General features: G+C 57.4%; 1 protein-coding gene across 4 annotated transcripts; it reads left to right on the top strand.

Moving 5' to 3' along the window:
- The first annotated feature begins 3002 nt into the window (after positions 1 to 3002).
- Positions 3003 to 21158, top strand: ALDH3B1 (aldehyde dehydrogenase 3 family member B1). Of its 4 annotated transcripts, none has more exons than XM_025357496.1 (10): positions 3003 to 3082; positions 8047 to 8209; positions 11256 to 11366; positions 11499 to 11619; positions 11896 to 11981; positions 12439 to 12520; positions 14198 to 14584; positions 15211 to 15377; positions 18558 to 18657; positions 20278 to 21158. In XM_025357496.1, the coding sequence occupies exons 2-10, from the start codon at positions 8048 to 8050 to the stop codon at positions 20466 to 20468; spliced, it is 1407 nt and encodes a 468-aa protein (XP_025213281.1). In that variant the 5' UTR covers positions 3003 to 3082; position 8047; the 3' UTR covers positions 20469 to 21158. The 4 variants fall into 4 exon arrangements, with proteins under 4 accessions (XP_025213281.1, XP_025213282.1, XP_025213283.1 ...); XM_025357495.1 differs by lacking the exon at positions 3003 to 3082 and adding an exon at positions 7724 to 7825; XM_025357497.1 differs by lacking the exon at positions 12439 to 12520 and having other exon boundaries at positions 14467 to 14584.
- Positions 21159 to 21305: the final 147 nt, after the last annotated feature.

Below are 21305 nucleotides of genomic sequence, written 5' to 3'. Positions count from 1 at the left end.
CAAGGTGGCGGGTTCAGGGTGTTTCCAGTTTAGTGGTTGAAAAAGGCTGATAGGCCAGGCGCGGTGGCTCACGCCTGCAATCCCAGCACTTTGGGAGGCCAAGGCAGGTGGATCATGAGGTCAGGAGTTCGAGACCATCCTGGTTAACATGGTGAAACCCTATCTCTACTGAAAATACAAAAAATTAGCTGGGCCTGGTGGCAGGCGCCTGTAGTCCCAGCTACTTGGGAGGCTGAGGCAGAATGGCCTGAACCCAGGAGGCGGAGCTTGCAATGAGCAGAGATGGAGCCAATGCACTCCAGCCTGAGTGACAGAGCGAGACTCCGTCTCCAAAAAAAAAAAAAAAATTAGCCAGGCGTGGTGGCGGGCGCCTGTAGTCCCAGCTACTTGGGAGGCTGAGGCAGGAGAATGGAGTGAACCCGGGAGGAGGAGCTTGCAGTGAGCCGAGATCACGCCACTGCACTCCAGCTTGGGTGACAGTGCAAGACTCCATCTCAAAAAGAAAAAAAGAAAAGGGTTGATAGATGAAAGTCTGTTGCCCCTGTCCCCGGACATGGGCCTGGTCATCATAATAGATAGGTCCTCGTGTCTTCCTGAGAGGCATTTACATAGCTTGAGGACAGCCAGATCTGAGACGGCCCGCTTGACTATCTTGACTTCCTTCCCTGGCCTCTCAAGGCTCCGATCCTCCCCTTGGAGGTGAGACCTGGGGCGTGTTAGCTCCTGAATCTCATTCCTGGGAGGGCTGTTGGCCTCGGTAAAGAGGGGTAGGCTGGGGCATATGGAGAAAAAATTTCTGTTACCTCTGGCGGCTCCTACAAAACTGGCTTCTCTTGCTGTTTCTGGGACTCTCCTTTTAACTCTGTGTCTACTGGCGAAACTGCTCTTACTTTCACTTTCAGCTTTTTTTTTTTTAATCTTTTGCAATAAGCTGTTACACAGGGCTAGATTTATGCTGGTTTTTGTTTATATTATATTTAACTATGAGTTAATATAAAGGAATTGATCTGGGTCCACTGGCTGTCCTCTGACTCTTGTCACCACCTTAAATACATTGCTAATTGTTCCCCGTGTATACCTTCCGTCGGCTATCCAACACCAAAAGAGGGCAATTCTAATTCACAGAGAGTTCTCAGCCTCTTTGGGGGAGGACGGGGGTTAACTTAACTCTATAACCCCCTCCAAAACCTTTCATAACATGCATTTTAATAGAGTAAGTTTTGGCTGAGCGTGGTAGCTCATGCCTGTAATCCCAGTACTTTGGGAGGCCAAGGCAGGCAGATCATGAGGTCAGGAGATCGAGACCATCCTGGCTAACATGGTGAAACCCTGTCTCTACTATAAATACAAAAATTAGCCGGGTATGTTGGCAGGCACCTGTAGTCCCAGCTATTCGGGTGGCTGAGGCAGAAGAATGGTGTGAACCTGGGAGGCGGAGCTTGCAGTGAGCAGAGATCATGCCAACACACTCCAGCTAGGGCAATAGAGCGAGACTCTGTCTCTAAAAAACAAAAAACAAACAAACGAAAATAGAGTAAGTTTTGATGTTTTGATGACTTTTCTCGTATTTTTTTTCTTTTTTTGATTTTTTTTTTAACATAGCTCCTAGCGGAGTGGGCTTACTTTGTGTCTGACGTGTTTTTCTCTCAAGACAAAACAACATTCACACTACAAGAAGGAAAGGGTAAAATGTTACTCCCTCGTCTAATTCACACTAAATCAAAATCAAAACTAAAACCAAAGTGTTGTTAAAGGCACAGCTGTTCGTCAAGCAATTTAAGCCAAGTCAAAATCAAAACAAAACCCAAAGTGCCAACAAAGGCACACTGTGGGTGGTCAGGCCACGCTTCCACTCCGATGGAGTGGGCAAGTTCCCAAGACCAGTCTTACCGTGTTTCAAATGTCCGGTTCCTTCCCCGTGTTCAGCCACTGCGTTGATCCTCCACGGGGGCCTGCTGTGCACTGCTCTGACAAGGCATCCTGCCGGGGCCAATGCTTACCCTGGAGCGCTCTCAGGATCCGAATCGCTCAAGCTGGCTGGAGTCCCCCGCAGGGATGCTCTACAGGGCAGGCATAAGCTGCCTAAGGGGCTGCCTTGAACACCCATTAATCACCTTGCTTCCTGGTCAGGGAACCAAGAAATGTAGTGGGACGAGCCGCAGACAAAATTCCTCAGACACCAGATTAAAGAAGGAAGAGGTTTATTCAGCCGGGAGCGTCAGCAGACTTGTGTCTTAAGAGCCGAGCTCCCCAAAAAAGAAATTCTCGGCCTTTTTAAAGGCTTCCAACTTTAAGGGGTCCACGTGAAAGGGTCGTGATAAATCGAGCAAGTGTGGGGAATGTGACTAGGGGCTACGTGCATCAGCTAACAGAACAGAGAGTTTTACGATGCTTTTTCATACAATGTCTGGAATTTACAGATAACACAAGTAGTTTAGGTCAGGGGTTGATGTTATTATTATTATTACTTTTTTAAACTACCAGGGCCGGGTGGTGGTGCCAAGGTCTTCTGGCTATTTCTCTTACTTCTGTTTTTTCTAACTTTTTGCTTTCTCTCTTTCCTCCTGTCTTGTAAACCAGGCAAGGTGGTGGGAGGAGGGCAGCAGGAGTAGTAGTGGTCTCCTTCCTTAGGGAGGCATCAAGGGAAGGCTGGGAGTGGGGGGCAGAGACTTCCTTACTATTCTGGGCCACAGAATATAACATTCCACTAATATTATAATATAATATACCTGATACAATGATAGTTCCCCTCCCCACACCAGGATTCCCAGGGCCACTGCCCCACTTCTTGTCCTCAGGCTGGCCCTCAGCTCGGAGCTCATCCCTGCTGTGTGGCTCTAGCCTGGCGCCCTCTGGGCGTTGACTCCTTCTCTGTGGTCTGGGAGGAGATGTCGAGGCCCCTGAGGGAGGTGGTGGTGAAATCTCGGCTTGCAGCCTCCAGCCCGCCCAGAGCCAGAGTCAGGCATGAGGCCAGGGCAACTCCGCCTCCCGGGGGCTGGCCCTGCATTGGACGTTTCTTAACAGCAGGGCTGCCAGGCAGAGTGAGACAGCCAGGAGGAAGGGCAGCTTGGCAGAGCCTCAGGTACAGTATTCCGGGGAGGCTGGGGCTGTAGTGGGCCAGCAGTCAGGGCCAGAGTCCAGCTCAGCAACTGTGGGTTGCAGGCAGCCCAGGCAGGCCTAGCCACAGGCAGCTGCACTCGGGGGCCGCCATGTCCTGGCTGAGCTCATCTGCCTGCCTGCTGAGAAAGCAGAAGGAGGAGAGGCAGGGCTGGGGAGTGGCAGCGAGGTCCCGGGCACCCCACTGGCTAGCAGGCACCCTTCCGTTGTCCGAGCTGGGCTGCCACCGCCTCCTCTTCCTGGGATTCCCAGACACCCTCCAAGGGAACCAAGGGACCAGTTCTGGGTCCAGCTGCCCCAGGAAGGACTGTGCCCTCCTTCCCTGCAGGGGGTCAAGTATCTCTTCCAGCAACAGCTGTTTCCTGGGCACCAGCCTGCATGCCCAGCACTGATGCAGGGACGTGGCGATGAATGACTCTGGGAAAGAATTGTTCTTAGCAATGGACTTTGTCAGGGTCCAAGGAAGGAGTAGCCAACCAGCCCCGCCCTGCCTGCAGGAGGCCCTTCTCATCCTGGGAACTGTGCCCCAGCAGGGAGCCGGGGCTGCTCAGCCGCTTTGTGGCCCAGGGTTGGGTCGGCCCAAGCCACAAACGTGGGGATGCGCTGGTCCCTGGCTCCCCAAGGACCCCATGGAAGGGAGGGGCTGCCGAGCTTTGGGAGACCTCATGAAAATCCAGCTTAAGGCCATCAAAAGACAAAATGACAACACATTTAGTTATAGATCAAATTGGCTTCTATTCATGATTCGTGAATCTGGGCAGCCTGCATTCTACAAAATGGAATGAGAGTTCCCACCAGGCTGTGGCGGAACAGGGGGTTCGTAAGGCAAGAAGGAAGAAACAGAAAAATAGGAAACACCAAACTACCTAACACTGGGTCACTGCAGACACCGGGTCACTGCGGACGGCTGTTTTCTAAGGGGCAAGGCAGAGGGGACTCCCTGATGACGCCAGCCCAGGTGGACTGGAATCTCCTGCTTCCCGGAGAAACTTGTCTGTTGTTTTGGGCTCTATCTGCTTCCTTAAAGCTTCAGTTTGATGACGTGGTGTTTGGCATAAGTGCCTCCATTTTGGTTCGGTCTTGTCTGTTGGGGCCTAGTACAGGAACTCAGGTCAAACCACAGCCTCTCATCATGTTTGTTGAAGGAAGCTAAACTGCAGGAGATCAGAATCAGAGACCCTGTTTTATTGGGCCTGTGGGTCCCCTGAAGCTGACGTGGTGATCCCCGCCTTCTGGCTGCCCTGATGGGGGTCCCCCCAGGCCCTCTACTCACCATGTTCAGTCCCTCTGTCACCACATCACTGTCCCCAGTTGGGTCTCAGGGTGATGTCCGTGTCTCCCCAACACCCACCCTGGATCAAGGTCTCTTCAGGCCCCTCTACAGAGGGGCTGCCCCCAGCCCTCCCCTGTACGTCCGTCCTCCGTGGACACTGAGCACTTCCCGGGCTCCCAGTGCTTGAATTCTCCCGACAGTGGTGTGGGGGCTACAGCCAGTGCCCCATTTTACAGACGGGAAAAGTGAATACAACGAGGTCAAGCAACCTGTCCAAGGTATCCCCACTCACACGTGGTTGCTGCAGTTTGAACCCAGGTCATTGGGCCCCCAGACCACACCGTGCTTACAGGATGCTCTTAGAAGGCCCGTGGTATAGATGAGGAAACTGAGGCAGGAAGAATGAGAGAACGGGCAGAGCCTCTGTTTCCTTGGAATCCAACCCACTTGACGTGCCGGGGTGTGAACGAGTAGAGGGGTCTCTGCCCGGGGATGGTCCCTCAGCAGGACGGTCCCTGCTGTGAGGTTGGGGGCAGCGGCTTGGCCAGCCATTCACTCCCTGTGATATGTCGTCCCCGTTCCTGCCCGCTCTGTTCCCAGAGCCTGTGGGCACCTGCGGCGAGCACCCAGGCTGGCATAGTGCCCAGTGTGTGGGCACCTGAGTATTGCTTTTAGAGGCCTGCGGCCTTGGGGTGAAGTGCCTGGTCCTGCACCGGCCCCCAGGCCAGAGGAAACAGAGCCACTGTCTTCATCACCAAATGATGTGACAACTCCCCCCCACCCCAGAAGCTGTAGGTCTGGGCCAGATGTGCCTCAACCTGTGATGGGGGGCCATGCCCCAGAGACCCTTGGGCCCATCAGCCCCCCGACCTCAGTGGCTCAGCCCCAGGAGGCAAGAGGTGGTCTTAGACCCCACAACCCAAGCACTGTGGGGAGTGGCAGCAACGGTGAGGAGGGAGGCCAAGGAAATGGAATCCAAACAGCAAGAGACCTCCCCTCACTGGGCACCCCTCCCACAGCCGGCCTGCCGGAGTCCACCCGGCCCTGGGTCTGCTGTCCAGGCCCCAACCCACTGTCCCTTCCCCCAAGGACTTGGCTGCCCGTCCCCAGGGGACTATGAGGGAGGGGGGAGCCGGGGTGGGTAGCCTTCTGCTCCTCTGGATTTGGGTTTTCCAGTGTGAGGAGCTGGGTGGCATCAGGCAAGCTCTAGCCCTCTCTGAGCCTCAGCCTCCATCTCCTTCAGTGGGGTGAACAGCACCCCCTCAGTAGGCAGCCGTGGTGGTGAAATGAGTAAGGGCAGGCACGGGGATCACACGAAACTTCCTTATGACCTCACACTGTGGGAGAGGCGCCGCGGGGGTGGGCTTGGGGGCCGCCAGCCCAGTGTCTGATTTAGGAGTTCCCTATTCTGTGTGACCACAATGGCTGCCCGGCACCCTCGGTGGGTCACAGGCCCAGGATCTCCCGATCTCAGGCGGAAGGCAGCCTTGGCTTCTCCACTTGCGAGGGTCCTGCCCAGCTCCCTGTCCCCTGCTGGGCACTCCCTGGGGGCCTCAGTCCAGAGTGAGTGACCCGTAGGGGCAATGCCAGGGCTGGTTGCCCTGTGGGAGAGATGTGTCCTGCGGCCCTGGTGAGTTGGTTTCAGTGTTGCTAGGAGGGTTCTGGAATGTTCCATGCAGAACTCCATCCCTCGCAGAGCTCCCGGCCCACAGTCCACCATTCACATTACGTGCCTTGCATTTTTGTGGTTTCTGCAGAGATTCTTACAAAGGGCGAGAGAGGTGCAGGCGTGGTTTGCCTTTGACCATCGGCGGAAGTCTGAAGGTGAGAGTAGAATGGAGAATGACCCAGGAGAGTGCGGAGTTGGGGGAGATAAATATTTGCAGGCTACTTAGCAGAACACCCAGAGCTGACCTTTGTCGAGTACTTTCTGTGGGCACAACAGCAAACATTTTATGCAGCGTCATGTCATTTAATCCTCACAATGACACCAGGTGCCATTAGCATCCCCATTTCACAGATGAGGAAACTGAGGCAGAGAAGGTGAGTTACTTGCCCAAGGTCCCACAACCAGTAAGAGGCAGAGCCCGGAGACAGGCCTGATGGTGGCTCGAGAGGCTCATTCTTGGCTCCTGGGTCTCAGTCCTGCTCCCGTGACGGGCCATCGCCTATGGGGACCATGGTGCCTGTCCTGTGTGCGGGCAGCTGCCCAGCTTCTCCCAGTCAGAGCAGGAAGATGGTGGGTTCAGCCTGCCTGCCCCTGCCCCCCAATCACTCCAGCTGAGGGCTGGCCTGGGTCTCCCGACCAGGTTGTCAGCAGCACACTGGTCCAGCAGGGCCATCCTGCAGACCGAAGCAGGTCCCACCCTCAAGGTGGCCACTTAATAATCACCCACAGCCTTGTACTCACTGACGCTGGGCCCTGGGCTCAGAACAGACTGTGTGGTCTCATTATCAGCTGGCAGGTGCCATCATCACACCAGTAACATGACAGGCTTCGAGCACTAGTTCTCAAATAAGTAGGCACAGAGGGGCCTGCTCCCAGCCTGAGGGGGAAATAAGGGGGATGTGGATAGGGTTGGGAGGTGGGTAGAGTGTAACCAGACGTTTATCACATAGCAAAACTCAGAACGGTGGGGAGCAGAGTCAAGGGGCCACTGTGACAGTGGATGGGGGCATAATCTGGGTGGGCTGCCTGGAGGAAGCATCAACCAACCTGAGATCTGGAGGAAAGGGACTCAGAGAGGAAAGGAGGAAAGGGTCCCCATGGGTCCTTGGCACCAGGCCGAGGAACGAGTGCGCCAGAGCGCTCCTCCAATGAACTTCAAGTTTCAAGTAAACAGGCAGGGCTCGGGGGAATGTCTAGGCCCCTACCCTGCCTGCCAGCCCTGGCTGGCACCAGCATGGAGGCAGGAACGCCCTCTCCCACCCCCGATCCTCTCCCCCACAGCTGTTTCCGCCTCCCAGCACCACAGCCCCGGCGGGGTGGACAGCAGGGCCTCCAGGAGGCCCGAGGTGTTGTCCCTCTTCCTGCAGAAGCTCAGGCACAGGGAGAGGAGGCTATTGCCCACCGGCCTGGCCTCCCTGGGCAGTGCCCCCCGGCTGGGGACAGGGAAGGATGGAGAATTCTGTGTCTGGAGTGCTCCAAGGTGGTGGCCATGGTGGCAGTGGGTGGGATACCCCCTCTACTCATCAAGCTCCTGCTTACTCCATTCAGGCTGGCAGGGGTGAGGCCGCCCCGCCTCCAGGAGGGGCATCAGGGCAGGGCAGAGGCCATGGCTTGGGGTTAATTTCTGTGCGGCAGGAAGAAGCGTGGCGCTCTGCCTGCTGCTCACCCTCGGGGGGCTGTGGTGGAGCAGCTGTCCCCAAGCCCACATCCAGTCCTTCAGCCGCCTCCAGGTCCATGGCAGAGGGGAGTGGTGCGAGGGGCTTCATGTGTGTCTGGGAGTGTTCACTGTTGGGGGTAAGGGGTCGCAGGCAGCCTCAGTCCCCGTGGGGCCATCTGAGTGGGTCCCTGTGTGTGTGTGAGGTAGAGGTGTCTGCAAGCCCCTGTGGGTGCAGGCAGGTCAGGGGTGCCCAGACCCTGGGGCGGCTGGGTGGTGCCTGCGAAGGAGGGGCAGCCCTGGCCACCCAGTTCATGCCGCCCCATCTGGCAGGATGGACCCCTTTGAGGACACGCTGCGGCGGCTGCGGGAGGCCTTCCACACGGGGCGCACGCGGTCGGCTGAGTTCCGGGCTGCGCAGCTCCGAGGCCTGGGCCGCTTCCTGCACGAAAACAAGCAGCTTCTGCATGACGCGCTGGCCCAGGACCTGCACAAGGTGGGCTGGGGTTGGGGTATGAGAGGGTGCACCAGGGGCAGGGGGGCACGGAGGGCAGCTGGGACAGAGGAGGATGAAGGCAGCTGCGCCCTCCATGAAGGGGAGTTGAAAGCAGCTCCTCCCCTAGGCCAGAGCCGCTCTTGCACATTCATCCAGTCACTCATTTCTGTATTCATGTAGCAACTATTTGCTGAGCACCTACTATGTGCCAGGTACTATGTGCCAGGTACTGTTCTAGGCTCTGGATATACAGCAGAGAATAAAACAAAGTTCCCACACCTACGAAGCTGACCTTCTGTCAGAGACAAAAAAACAGCAAATAAATAATTGCACAGCGAGGCCGGGCGCGGTGGCTCACGCCTGTAGTCCCAGCACTTTGGGAGGCCAAGGTGGGCAGATCACTTGAGGCCAGGAGTTCAAGACCAGCCTGACCAACATGGCGAAACCCCGTCTCTGCTAACAATACAAAAAATTAGCCAGGTCTGGTGGTGTGTGCCTGTAATCCCAGCTACTCGGGAGGTTGAGGCATGAGAATGGCGTGAACCCGGAAGGCAGAGGTTGCAGTGAGCTGAGATCGCACCACTGCACTCCAGCCTGGGCAACACAGTGAGACTCTATCTCAAAAATAAGAATAATAATAATAATTACACAGCATGTTGGGTTGAAATATGTGCCCTGGAGACACACCCAGGGTGAAGGGGAGAGAGGGGGCCAGGATCAGGGTGCTGTTTTATATGTGGGGGTCAGGGAAGGTTTCTCTGAGGAAGGGGCCTTAGAGCAGAGACATGAAGATGGAGGGGGAGGCTCCCCATGGACGCTGGGGAGATGGCAGCAGGCACAGCATGTGCAAAGGCCCTGAGGCAGGAGGTGCTGGGCGCTTCTGGTTGAGAAGCAGCAAGGAGGCCAGCATGGCTGTGGGGAGTGGGAGAGGAAGAGGCAACAAAGACGAGGCCCGGGGCATGGGCCACACTAGCTAGGACCTCACAGGCTATGAGGTCTTGGGCTTCTCTCTGGGTACAGCAGGCATCGTGGCCTCTGTCTGGACCCAGAAGGCCTGGGGCCTCAGCCCCTCCCAATCCCAGTAGCAGCCAAGGCAGAACCCCGAGAAACACACTTCCCCCAACCCCTTACCCATCAGGGCCTGGCCTGCCCCTGCCTCAGGACACCTGCCCCTGCCTCAGGACACCTGCCCCTGCCTCAGGACATCTGTGCCAGGGGCTGCCCCCGGCTCCTATTCTCTGGACAAAATGTCTCCTCCCTTTGCCTCGAAGGCCATAGTGTCCAGACCTTCCCCTAGCCCATTGGGTTCCCTGGGGACAGACTCTCCCGCCACCAGTGAGCTTCTGCCACCGGCCACCTACCTGCCTTCATGAGACTTGACCTGACATCTGTCTGGTCCCTTTTCTCCCTTCGGCTCAGATTCTGCCTCCTGCCTTCCCATCCCAGGTGCAGAAGCAGGGCCCTACAAAGGGAGCAATAGCCCAGAACATTCAACCTGGTCTCTCTCTCTGGCCCTGGTCAGCCCCCTGTCCCCATCCTCAGGAGGCAGCATCTGCCCAGCGTCACGTGCACCCTCTCAGTTAACCCCTTGGTGAATCTGGCTGGACAACCACGCACCCAGCGGCCCCCAGACAAGGCTCAGAGAGCGCGTTCTTGCCCGAGGGCAAGCAGCCAGGAAGAGCAGAGCCAGAGTTTGAACCTGGCTCAAAATAGCCCAGTCTCCCAAAGTCAGGTCCCAGGTGACCTAGGAGGCGTGACGGGCAGGCCACCAGGCTTATGGGGCCGGAGCACAGGCTGTGGGAAAGTCCATGTGGAAAGCACCTTCACGGAGCCTCCGTGGCTGGGAGGGGCTGGTGCGCGTGGCGTCTTCCTCCCTCTGGCTGGAAGCCAGCTGTAGCCCTGGCCTTGCCCCTGGTTCGCTGAGTGACCTCAGGCAGGGCATCCCCTTCTCTGGGCTTCGCTGGTCCTCCGGCCCATCCAGCACCCCCTCTGCCCTGACCCGGGAGAGCCCGCACCCCATAACCTCAGGCAGGGAGATAGCCTGGCCCGGTGTCCCTGACCTGTTCTCCAGCGGCCTGCGGCCTGGCTGATTTCTCCTCCCTTGGGGTGCAGAGGGCAGGGCGCACTGGCTAGTCGAGAGCAGGACAATGTCCCTATTGATTCGGATCTCCTCACTCCTGCTTAGAAGCCTGACAGTGGCCCTGGCCCCTGGGCTGTGGGAACTGACAGCATTTACCTAGGGGTGGCTGTGCCTGTGTCCCCTGCAGACCAATCTCCACCCTGCTCTTTGGGAGGCCGAGGTGGGAGGATTGCTTGAGGCCAGGAGTTCAAGACCCACCTGGGCAACATAGCAAGACACTCTCTCTGCAAAAAATCAAAACCTAAACTTTTTTTTACATTAAAAATTAAAAAAAAAAAACAAAACCTAAGTCAGATCCCATCCCTGCTCTTCTCAGGAGTCCCTTGCCCAGCCGCCTGGCCCCCTCACCTTGCCCACTCCTCCTCTTGCTAAACAGGAGCAGAGCAAGCTCACAGCCACCTCAGGGCCTTTGCAGCTGCCAGGGCCTCTGCCCACAGTATGCCACCTCCCAGTACCCACAACTTGCTCCTTCCTTGCCTTCAGGTCACTGCTCAAATGTGACCACCGCCTGGAAACCTGTACTGGCCACTTTGTAAAAACAGCACACACACACACGCTCATGTGGATGTATACATGTGCACACCTGTGCACAGCCACACGCTCCAGCAGTCTCCACCCCTGCCCTGCTCCGTGCTTTCCCTAGCACAGCCACATCCTAATGGAGCCGTCAGTGTTCTCACCTTCACATGGACCGACTACCCCCTGCAAGGTCGGCCCCAGGGCAGGGCCCTCCATTTTGCAGAGACAGCACCTCAGACAGGAAGCACGCACTGAACATGGAGTGAGTGAGTGAACGAATGAAAATGAATGAATGAGTTGTGGAAGCAGGCCCTGCCTGGAGGAGGCTGTACCCTCCTGCTGGCTCTGGGACTCCTGGCCCACCCTAACCCCACCCACTTCCTGCAGTCGGCCTTCGAGTCGGAGCTGTCCGAGGTTGCCATCAGCCAGGGCGAGATCACCCTGGCCCTGAGGAACCTCCGGGCCTGGATGAAGGATGAGCATGTGCCCAAGAATCTGGTGAGCTGGTCGGGCTGAGGCGGGCGGGGGCTCAGGGGATATTTGCTCCCACAGGATGGCCCCTCTGGATGGAGCTGGCTGCCAAGGGGTCGGGGTGCTGAGCACTTAATTTCATCCCCGGCTCCCGCCCAGGCCACACAGCTGGACTCCGCCTTCATCCGAAAGGAGCCCTTTGGCCTGGTCCTCATCATTGCGCCCTGGAACTATCCCCTGAACCTGACGCTGGTGCCCCTCGTGGGTGCCCTCGCTGCAGGTGAGAGCTGGGCCTGCCCCTTTCGGCCACCCTTCGCCACTGGGGGTCTCAGGGACACCCATGGATCCCAGGAGGACATGGGGGAACCGGCCCAGGTGACAAAGAAGACTGTCTGCTCCACTGTACCCGAGCTGTGTGGCCCTGGGCCCATCATGTCACCTTTCTGAACCAGGTTCTGCATCTGAAAGTGGGTGAGGCCGATGCCTGCCCTGCAGGTGTGTGGAGACCAGGAGCGGGCTACGCCTCCCCCAGCTCTCTCCCTGCGCTGTCCTGCAGGGAACTGCGTGGTGCTGAAGCCATCAGAGATTAGCAAGAGCATGGAGAAGGTCCTGGCCGAAGTGCTGCCCCGATACCTGGACGAGGTGAGCAGGGCTGCCGGGCAGGTGGAGTGGGAACAGGCAGGGCTCAAGGGCTGGGCAGCCCCTGACATGGAAGGGCCTGTCGGTCAGACCCAAGCCCCACCTCAATTCTGCCTCTTCTGAGTTGTGTAAACTTGACCAAGTCACCGCCCCTCTCAGCCTCACTTTCCCTCTGAGGAGCAGCGAGGGCCGCCTGTTGCCCAGGGGTCCCGTGTCTGCCTCCACCTGGCCCTGGCATCAGTCCCTCCAGCGCCAGCCGGACTCCAAGCTGGGCCTGCCAATGCCAGGCAACCTTGGGGAGCTCCCTGCTCCCCACTTTGCCTCCACCCAACCCTCTTAGAGCCCTGGCTGGGTCAGGCCAGGCGGGGCGGAGGCAGGGCAGGGTCCAGGCAGGGTGGGCTCCTCCCTGGGCTCTCGGAGCTGGGGTCCCAGAGGGAGCCTCGCCTATCGCGCCTTGCAGAGCTGCTTTGCCGTGGTGCTGGGGGGGCCCCAGGAGACGGGGCAGCTGCTGGAGCACAGGTTCGACTACATCTTCTTCACAGGTGAGGCCGGGACAAGGGTCGGGACAGGCTGGGGTCGGGGAGGACAGCCCCATGCTCAGGGGTCCTGTCCCTAAATCTGGGAGTCCACAAGGGAGACTGAATTCTCTGTCTCTCTGGACCAGGCTGGGAGCAGTCCTGGATCCCCGGACCCCTTAGGAAGGGATGGAGTCCTACGTCCAGGGCCAGCCCACCGTGCCAACCACAGCCTCAGGAACCATAGCCTCTGCCCCCACTGCCCCCAGACCCTCATACGTGACCCCACTGCCCCCAGGCTCTTAGACACCACTCTACTGGTGCCCACAGCCCTCTCTGCAGGCAGATGAGGGACTAGGCCTCAGCGTCCTGCCCAGGGTCACCCTTGTGACCAGGATGGGGACCGGCTGGAATGTGCATACAAGCCCTTGGTGAAATCCATGCCAGAGGTCACTCCTTTTTTTTTTGAGACAGAGCCTTGCTCTGTCACCCAGGCAGTGGCACAGTCTTGGCCCAATCTTGGCTCAGTGCAACCCCTGCGCCTCCCGGGTTCAAGTGATGCTTATGCCTCAGCTTCCCAAGTAGCTGGGATGATAGGCATGTACCACCACGCCCGGCTAATGTTTTGTATTTTTAGTAAAGACAGCATCTCACTATGTTGCCCAGGCTGGTCTCGAACTCTTGGCCTCAACCAATCCTCCTGTCTTGGCATCCTAAATTGCAGGGATCACAGGCATGAGCCACCACAAAAACCCAGCCTCGAGTTTTTGAGCTAGTGAGGGGCAGAGGGAGGAGGAGGAAGACAGTGGTGCTGGCAGGCGAGTCTGTGCCTTGCAGGTCGAGGCAGTCATGGGGATGGGCCCGGCAGGATTGACCAGGCCACCTCCCAGCAAAGACAGGAGGAGGCCCGGAAGGAAGCACAGAGCCCAGGAAGCACTGTGCCCAGGACGGGGCAAGGGTGAGAGTAGAGAAGGGACAGTGGCTCCTGCTGGCTTTAATCCTTGACCACAAGGGGGAGAAATGCCAGGGCCATCCCCACAGACACAGCAGCGTGGTCCGCGAGTCAGGTCTGGGGAGGGGCCTTGAGGCCCAGACAGGGGTAGGGCAGAGAAGGCTGAGTGCATGGGGAGACTGCTGGGCTCTCAGAGGCCAGCACAGAGGAGAGGTGAGGCTGAGCCAGGCAGGACATGGGGACGCCTGCATCAGCCTGGGCCAGGCCACCTCAAGGGTCAGAAAAAAAGGGCTGGGCATGTGGCAGAACTTCCAGGTTTAGGTTTAGAGAAGAGAGACCTGAATGCCACAGACAGAGCTGGACTCCAGCCTTGGTTGATCAGGGATCCCTGACATTTCCAAAGGAGATGGAGGGGTTCCATGCAGCATTTTGCAAAGAGTCCCCTGCAGGGTAAGCCAAGGTCAGAAGCAGAGGCGGGAGGAGCCAAGGGGTTTGGCTCAGGAGGGGGACCCTGGGGGCCAATAGCGGCCATGCACCATTCCCTCCTGAGACTCTGTGCTTAGGGGCTGGTCCTGGTGAAGGATGAGCAGGGCCCTGGGCTGCAGGGTGGCAGTGAGGAACAAGGAAATGCCAGGTGAGGGATGGTGCCTGCTGACTCCAACACCTCTCCAGGGAGGAGCGGGGCCCGGGGCTGGGCCATCCTGCCTGGCCCAGGTCACTGAACGGCCACTCTGGTTTCCTTCCACACCCAGGGAGCCCTCGTGTGGGCAAGATTGTCATGACTGCTGCCGCCAAACACCTGACACCTGTCACCCTGGAGCTGGGGGGCAAGAACCCCTGCTACGTGGACGACAACTGCGACCCCCAGACCGTGGCCAACCGCGTGGCCTGGTTCCGCTACTTCAACGCCGGCCAGACCTGCGTGGCCCCCGACTACGTCCTGTGCAGCCCCGAGATGCAGGAGAGGCTGCTGCCCGCCCTGCAGAGCACCATCACCCGTTTCTATGGCGACGACCCCCAGAGCTCCCCAAACCTGGGCCGCATCATCAACCAGAAACAGTTCCAGCGGCTGCGGGCACTGCTGGGCTGCGGCCACGTGGCCATTGGGGGCCAGAGTGACGAGAGCGATCGCTACATCGGTGAGTCCTGCTGCCCCTACCACAGCCCACCTGAGCCAAGACCCCTCCTCACGGGAGGGCCCACAGCTGGGCCACGAGTCTGGACCCGCACCTGAAAGCCGGCCCCACTGTCAGAGCCCGGCCTTGAGCCACGGCTCCAGGGCCCAGCGTGCTAAGATGAACTCCCATCCCACCACCGGCTGTCCTGAAAGGCCACAGCCTCAGATTCTCCAAGCCCACGATCCCCAGGTTCTAAACTCTAATGGCCCCGTCCTGAGCTCCCCAGTCTCCTGGGCCGTACGGCTCAGCAGCTCACGGGACACTGTGGCTCCAACACTCTGGGGTGCTGTCGCCTCATGAACCCCAAGGTTCTAAGAATCCCATCACCCCTGACTGTGAGACCAAGGTTGGGGGATTCTCTGGGCCCCACAGGCCCTGAGCAGGCTGGGGAAGACCTAGGGTCCCTTCTTGGGGGCTGTGGGGAGACTTTCTTCCCTAAACACTCCAAAGCCTGAAGCCGTGGGAAGTCAGCCCTTAGGATCCTGGCCTGGAGCCCTGGCCCGTGGCCCTATCCCCATCTCTACCCCCACTCCTGGGTGCTATCCTGACTGTGGCCCCAGGGCTGAGCTATCTCTGGTGCCCGGCAGCCCCCACAGTGCTGGTGGACGTGCAGGAGACGGAGCCGGTGATGCAGGAGGAGATCTTTGGGCCCATCCTGCCCATCGTGAACGTGCGGAGTGTGGACGAGGCCATCGAGTTCATCAACAGGCGGGAGAAGCCCCTGGCCCTGTACACCTTCTCCAACAGCAGCCAGGTGGGGGTGTGGCCGGGCTGGGCAGGGTGGGGAGCCTGCAGTGGGCAGTGCAAATGGTGGCAGCAGAGGGGCCACCAAAATCCAGTGGCTTCAGGACTTTGGAATGGTGGTCCTCTTGGTTCTGTCTCTGCCCACTCCTAGAAGCAGCTGAGCCTCACCCACCCCAACCCTGTCCCCAGTCCGGGCCCCACTCTTCTAGGCCTTCTGTGGGTGGCTTCCCAGGGTCTTCTCTAGGGCCCAGTGTTTCTTCTAGGTCAGCCCCTGCCTTTGTTCTTCCTTACACATTGGAGCCTGGTGGCCACATGACCCCTCATGCACAGGCAACATGTCAGGGATGACCCAAAGGTGCAGGTCTGAGAATGAGCCCTGATCCCCCACCCCTGCTCAAGCTGCAGAGGCAGCCTGGGAGGCCCAAGGGTGGAGCCCTCAGATTAAAAAACACTAGGAGGTACCAGCAGTCCCTACCCACCCTCCCCGTCCCTCAGCCAGTTCCTCGATTCCCTCCACTTGAACTTTTTTTTTTTTTTTTTTGAGATGGAGTCTCACTCTATTGCCCAGCTTGGAGTGCAGTAGCACAATCTCGGCTCACTGCAACCTCTGCCTCCTGGGTTCAAGCAATTCTCCTGCCTCAGCCTCCTGTGTAGCTGGGGTAACAGGTGTGTGCCACTATACCCGGCTAATTTTTTGTATTTTTAGTAGAGATGGGGTTTCTCCACGTTGGCCAGGCTAGTCTTCAACTGTTGACCTCAGGTGATCCACCTGCCTTGGCCTCCCAAAATGCTGGGATTACAGGCATGAGCCACCGTGCCCGGCCACTTGAACTTTTTTTAAAATAAACTTTGTATTGGGAAATACTTTTAGATTTACAGAAAAGTTGCCAAAATGGTACAGAGAGTTCCCATGTACCCCACACCTAACTTTCCCCATTTAATGGTGCTTTGATGGGTCAGAACTAAAAAGTGATGGCAGGGCTGGGCACAGTGGCTCACACCTGTAATCCCAGTACTTTGGGAGGCAGAGGTGGGAGGATTGCTTGAGACCAGCCCCGGCAATACAGCAAAACCCTGTCTCTATGAAACATTTTTTAAGATTAGTTGCGAATAGTGGGACACACCTGTAGTGCCAGCTGCTCAGGAGGCTGAGGTGGAAGGATCGCCTAACCAAAAAAAAAAAAAAAAAATTGTGACAGCAGTGCCTATTAACTATACTCCAGACTTTATTTGAATTTTGCCAGTTTTGCCACTGACGTCCTCTTTCGGCCCCAGGATCCACACCAGTGTCCCACCTTGCATTAATAAGCCTCTCAGCTTGAGGAGTGCTGGACAAGTCTGTAGAACATCTCCAGCCTCAGCTCCTCTGGTGTATTTCTCATGATTAAAGAAGGGTTACCGGTTTTAGGAGAGAATCCCACAGAGGTGAACCTGCCTCTCACACCACATCAGGGGCACCTGAGATGCACACGTGGCTAGTGAGGGGGAACCTTCACTACCGGGTTAGGGCGGTATCTGCCAGGGTCTCCCTGGGAAGTTACTATTGTTTGTTTCTCTTTTACTCGGAAGCAAGTCTCTAAGGCTACCCCACCCTCACCAGGTGGGGGTAATTAAGCTCTATGCTGGTCTATCATGTTGTTAGTTATTATCTAGTTATTTTACACATTCTTTTTTTATTCCGTTTGTGGTTTGGTGGAATTCTGTTGCATTGCCATTTGATAGCCTTCTCTTCCTCCTTGGTATGATTGTTTTATAGGGCCTGCGAGTTTTGTATTTTTGTGTGTATTATGGCAAATATCAACTTGTTTTCATGTTAAGATTCCTTTGAGCATTTCTTGCAGGACTGATGTAGTAGTGATAAACTCCCCCAGCCTTTGCTTGTGTGGGAAAGGCTTTATTTCTTCTTCATCTATGCAGCGTAGTCTTAGCTGGATACAGTATTCTTGGCTAGCGGCAGTATCTACATCTATTTCCTGGAATTCTGTAAGAAAGATTCATCTCTTGAATTGTTTATTTAGGTCAGTATGGACTCAGGTATATTTATTTGACTCCAGGGGCTGTAATCCAAGGTCGTGTGGTTTGTCTGAGGCTCCGGCTCAGAAGCCCATGTAAGGTGTTCCAGCCTCTTGGGTTGTGACCACCTCCTTCCCCTCTGGTGCTACAAGCAGCTCCAGGCTCATCTTGTATCTTCCCTGCTCCAACTCCAGAAGTAGCCATTCCTCCAAGGAGCCCTGCTTCATCTGGATACTTTTACTTTAGAAAACTCTACAGAGGCTTTTTGGCAGTGGAGTCATCTGGCTTCAAACTTTTCTGACCACCCAGCACTGCTCCCAGGACACACAGTCACACCTAAGACACAAGTCACGCACAAGGTGGCTTGCCCATACTACTTGGGACGCCCTCTGCTGCCTTCTGCTCCATCTCCTCCATCTGCTGCCACTGCCACTGTGGGTAATGCTGGTCTCTGAATCCACTGGAGGGAGTCCACTTTCCCCACATCAGACAAGCCCTGACCCAGCTGTGATCAGAGGTTCATGGTGATTGCAACTAAATATATTGAAGTTTTTGTGCAGCAAAAATTTAGTGTCTACCAATCCTTTTTTCTTTTCAGTCTTCAAATAAGCCTACAGATTGAGGAAGAAGGTCCTTTATTAAGTCAAGCAACGGCCACGCTTCTGTTTCTAAAGTGCAAATCTGACCACATCATTATGTCTTCATGTCTCTGTGCTCACACCACACAGCCCTTCCGCCGCCACTCTGTCTAGGGTACCCTCTTTACCTGAACAACTTCTGTCCCTCCCCGTTCCTCCACTCAGCAGGCACATGACACCCCTCCCCTAGGATGCCTCCCTGCTGTCCAGCACTGCACTGCTGCCACTGCACCCTCCATGTCCCCAAGCAACACTGGGTTTCCTGCCCCTACCCCCAGGCCTAAGAGTCTTTGCCCCCAGCACGGACTACACATGAGCAGATGTCCAGGAAGCACGTCCCAAGTTGGAAGCTCCACGAGGGGCTGCTACACAACCCCTTGCCCCACCTGTACCATCACAGGCCCTTCAGCTGACATGGTGGCCTCAGACCCTTTCTGAGGCAAGATCAGTGTCACAGAGTCCAGCATGGAACAGGCTCTGGGTCCTGAGGCTCCTGCTGGGGCTCAAGGCGGCCTCACACACATCCTGTTCTCTCCCAGGTGGTCAAGCGGGTGCTGACCCAGACCAGCAGCGGGGGCTTCTGTGGGAACGACGGCTTCATGCACATGACCCTGGCCAGCCTGCCTTTTGGAGGAGTGGGTAGGTGCCTGCTACCCTGCCCTTCTGTGACCATTTGGTCAAATTGCAATAGTGTTACCTGCATACATTCCCGCCAAAGCACCCCAGCCCCACCTCAGTGTAGAGGGACAGGCAAGGAGGCCTCACCCCAGAACCTGCATACTGCTCCCCACCCCAGAGGGTCTGAGTCCAACCTGGGCAACATAGTGAGACCCCGTATCAAAAAAATAAAAAGTCTGCAGTGGAACCTTCTAGACCATCTCTGCATGGACACACAATTTAGTGAATGTTTTAAAATACTACACAACCATGATCACACTGCCCACTGCGCTGCTATCTGCTCTTCTCCCCAACTGCACGACCTGGCGTCTGCCCCTCAGCAGCAATGCCGCCGGTGTCCTTTACTCCAGGGCGGCCGCTCCTCTAACCCCGTCCCCGTCCAGCTCTCAGTACCACACCTCCCCACCCTGAGAGACCCAGATGAGTGTCAATCCTCCACCCCCCAGAGCAGCCCTGATGCCACTGCAGAGTCCTGGCCTCTGAGTCAGGAAGCCTCAGAGATGGTCCCAGCAACGCGCCTGTGGCCCAGGTGGCGCCTCCCCTCTCTGAGTCCACTTCCTCCTCAGTGAACAGTAGGCCCCAGGCAGGTGACAGGCAGCCCTGCCACCCATCCACACTCAGCACCAGAGTGAACGATGGCAGGGCCAGGCAAGCTGCCTCAGGTGGGTCCACGCCCTTCCTGGAGGGCAGCCAGGGCCACAACAGTGCCTGTGCCGCTGTCCTGGCTCGGCTCGAGTTTGGGTGGCTGCCCCTGACTCCACCTAGCTGCCTCCTCAGCCCCAGCCTCCTCAACCCACCTCCCCTGCCCTGGAGGAGAGCTGGGGCTGTCTGTGGGCACATCTGACCCTGCTGCTCCCTCAGGAAAGCCTCCCCCAGCTCCCAGGCCCCCGAGCCGGCCCTTCCTGGTGGCCATGGCCACAGCCCGGCTTCCCCACCTGCTGCTCCCACAGCCTGAGCTCTGCCCAGCTCCTTAACACACCACGTGGCACCCACCTCTAAGGCTCCCCAAGCCTGGGTCCCTCTTGCCCCCACCCACCCTCTTCCTCTCATTGACTGCATATCCCTGGAGCTCACTCACTGCAGGAAGCCCCCCCAGCCAACCCCACACCACCCAGGCTGTGCCCTGGCCGCCCTGGCCTGGGGCCTCGTCTACCTCCCGACCTAGACGCTGAGGAGAGCTCACTGCACACAGCACCTACTGGGTCCAGGTTTCTCAACATCCCCTCAATTCCCACCACAACCCTAGGAGGGAGGTACCCTTGTCACCCCACAGCAGAGGAGACTGAAGCACAGTCCAAAGTGACACAGATTGTTTGCAGCAGGGCCAGGGTTTAACCCCAGGCAGTCTGACTCTGGAATCCATGCCCTTGACCAGTCTGCCTATCTTGCCTGGCACCTGGTACCCCCAAGGTTTACTGAGCTGGTGCCAAGCTCGGGGCTACCCACAGTGCCTCATGATCAGCCCACTAGACAGATGGAGAAACTGAGGCTCAGAGGGGTGAAGTAGCCCATCTAGGCCCCACTCTCTGTGACTGGGAGACCCCCAGGGCCTGACCACCAGTGTTGTGTGCCACTGTACAGGTGCCAGCGGGATGGGCCAGTACCATGGCAAGTTCTCCTTCGACACGTTCTCCCACCATCGCGCCTGCCTCCTGCGCAGACCGGGGATGGAGAAGCTGAACGCCCTCCGCTACCCGCCGCATTCGCCGCGCCGCCTGAGGGTGCTGCTGGTGGCCATGGAGGCCCGAGGCTGCAGCTGCACACTGCTCTGAGCCCTTCCCCAGGCCCAGGCCCGAGACCACCATGACGGCTGTCGCCTGCAGCTGGTGGAGACAGGGCCCGGGCTCCAGGGCCCGAGGAGGAAAAGGATTGCCAAGGCTCCAGGGCACTCCTCAAAGCAGCGCCTGCCTCCTCCCTCCTGGGTCTTCCCTCTCCCTGCCTCAGCCTCCTCCCTCAGACACTCCCAACTACGAGAGCCGAGGCAGGAGGCATGGGAAACAGTGCAGTGACCTGCCCCCACACCAACCACCCATGTTCAGGAGAAGAGGACAGACATGGCGCCTCTAAGCCACCCGTCTCCTGTGGAGCGGGTGGCCGAGGGGCCCTAGCATCTGACTCAGGCCACACCATGGAATCACTGCATCCAAGGCCATCCCTGCCCTCTGAGTCTGTTTCCCCATTTGTTCAGTGGAGAGAATTAACCAAGTCCCACTTTTGAACAAGTTGATGATTCTGAAACCGGCCCAATTTCCTAAGAAGCCGGATGCTTGAGAAACCTACATTTGGACAATGACAGGCAGCTCCTACAGCCTGCGGGCCACCTCCTCTTCCTTGGCTCCTGCTTTCTTTTCAGACGATATCAACCTACAACATTAGTCAGGGAGGGGGACAGGGATGGACCTGAGTTTCGTCTCCTGTCTCTCTGGCTGATGTCACCTGAATAAAGCGTTCTTCCCTGGCAATACTTGTATCTCGGTGATTTGCTTTCTGTGCAGCTAGCAACAGGACTCTGGACCAAGCCCCTGGCGTTGGGTAACAATTCTGTAATGATGCAGGATTTCCTCAATCCATGCAGGAATCCACGCAGGAATCGCCTGGTGAAGGCCCGG

Source organism: Theropithecus gelada, chromosome 14, assembly GCF_003255815.1.
Source record: "Theropithecus gelada isolate Dixy chromosome 14, Tgel_1.0, whole genome shotgun sequence".
Taxonomy (NCBI): Eukaryota; Metazoa; Chordata; class Mammalia; order Primates; family Cercopithecidae; genus Theropithecus; species Theropithecus gelada.
This window is presented reverse-complemented; position numbering and strand designations above follow the sequence as displayed.

Coding starts and splice junctions, on each gene's coding strand:
- ALDH3B1 (XM_025357495.1), top strand. CDS start 7,794: ATGGCAGAGGGGAGTGGTGCGAGGGGCTTCAT. Junction 7,826..8,046: donor AGTGGTGCGAGGGGCTTCAT/GTGTGTCTGGGA, acceptor CCCATCTGGCAG/GATGGACCCCTTTGAGGACA. Junction 15,378..18,557: donor CCTTCTCCAACAGCAGCCAG/GTGGGGGTGTGG, acceptor GTTCTCTCCCAG/GTGGTCAAGCGGGTGCTGAC.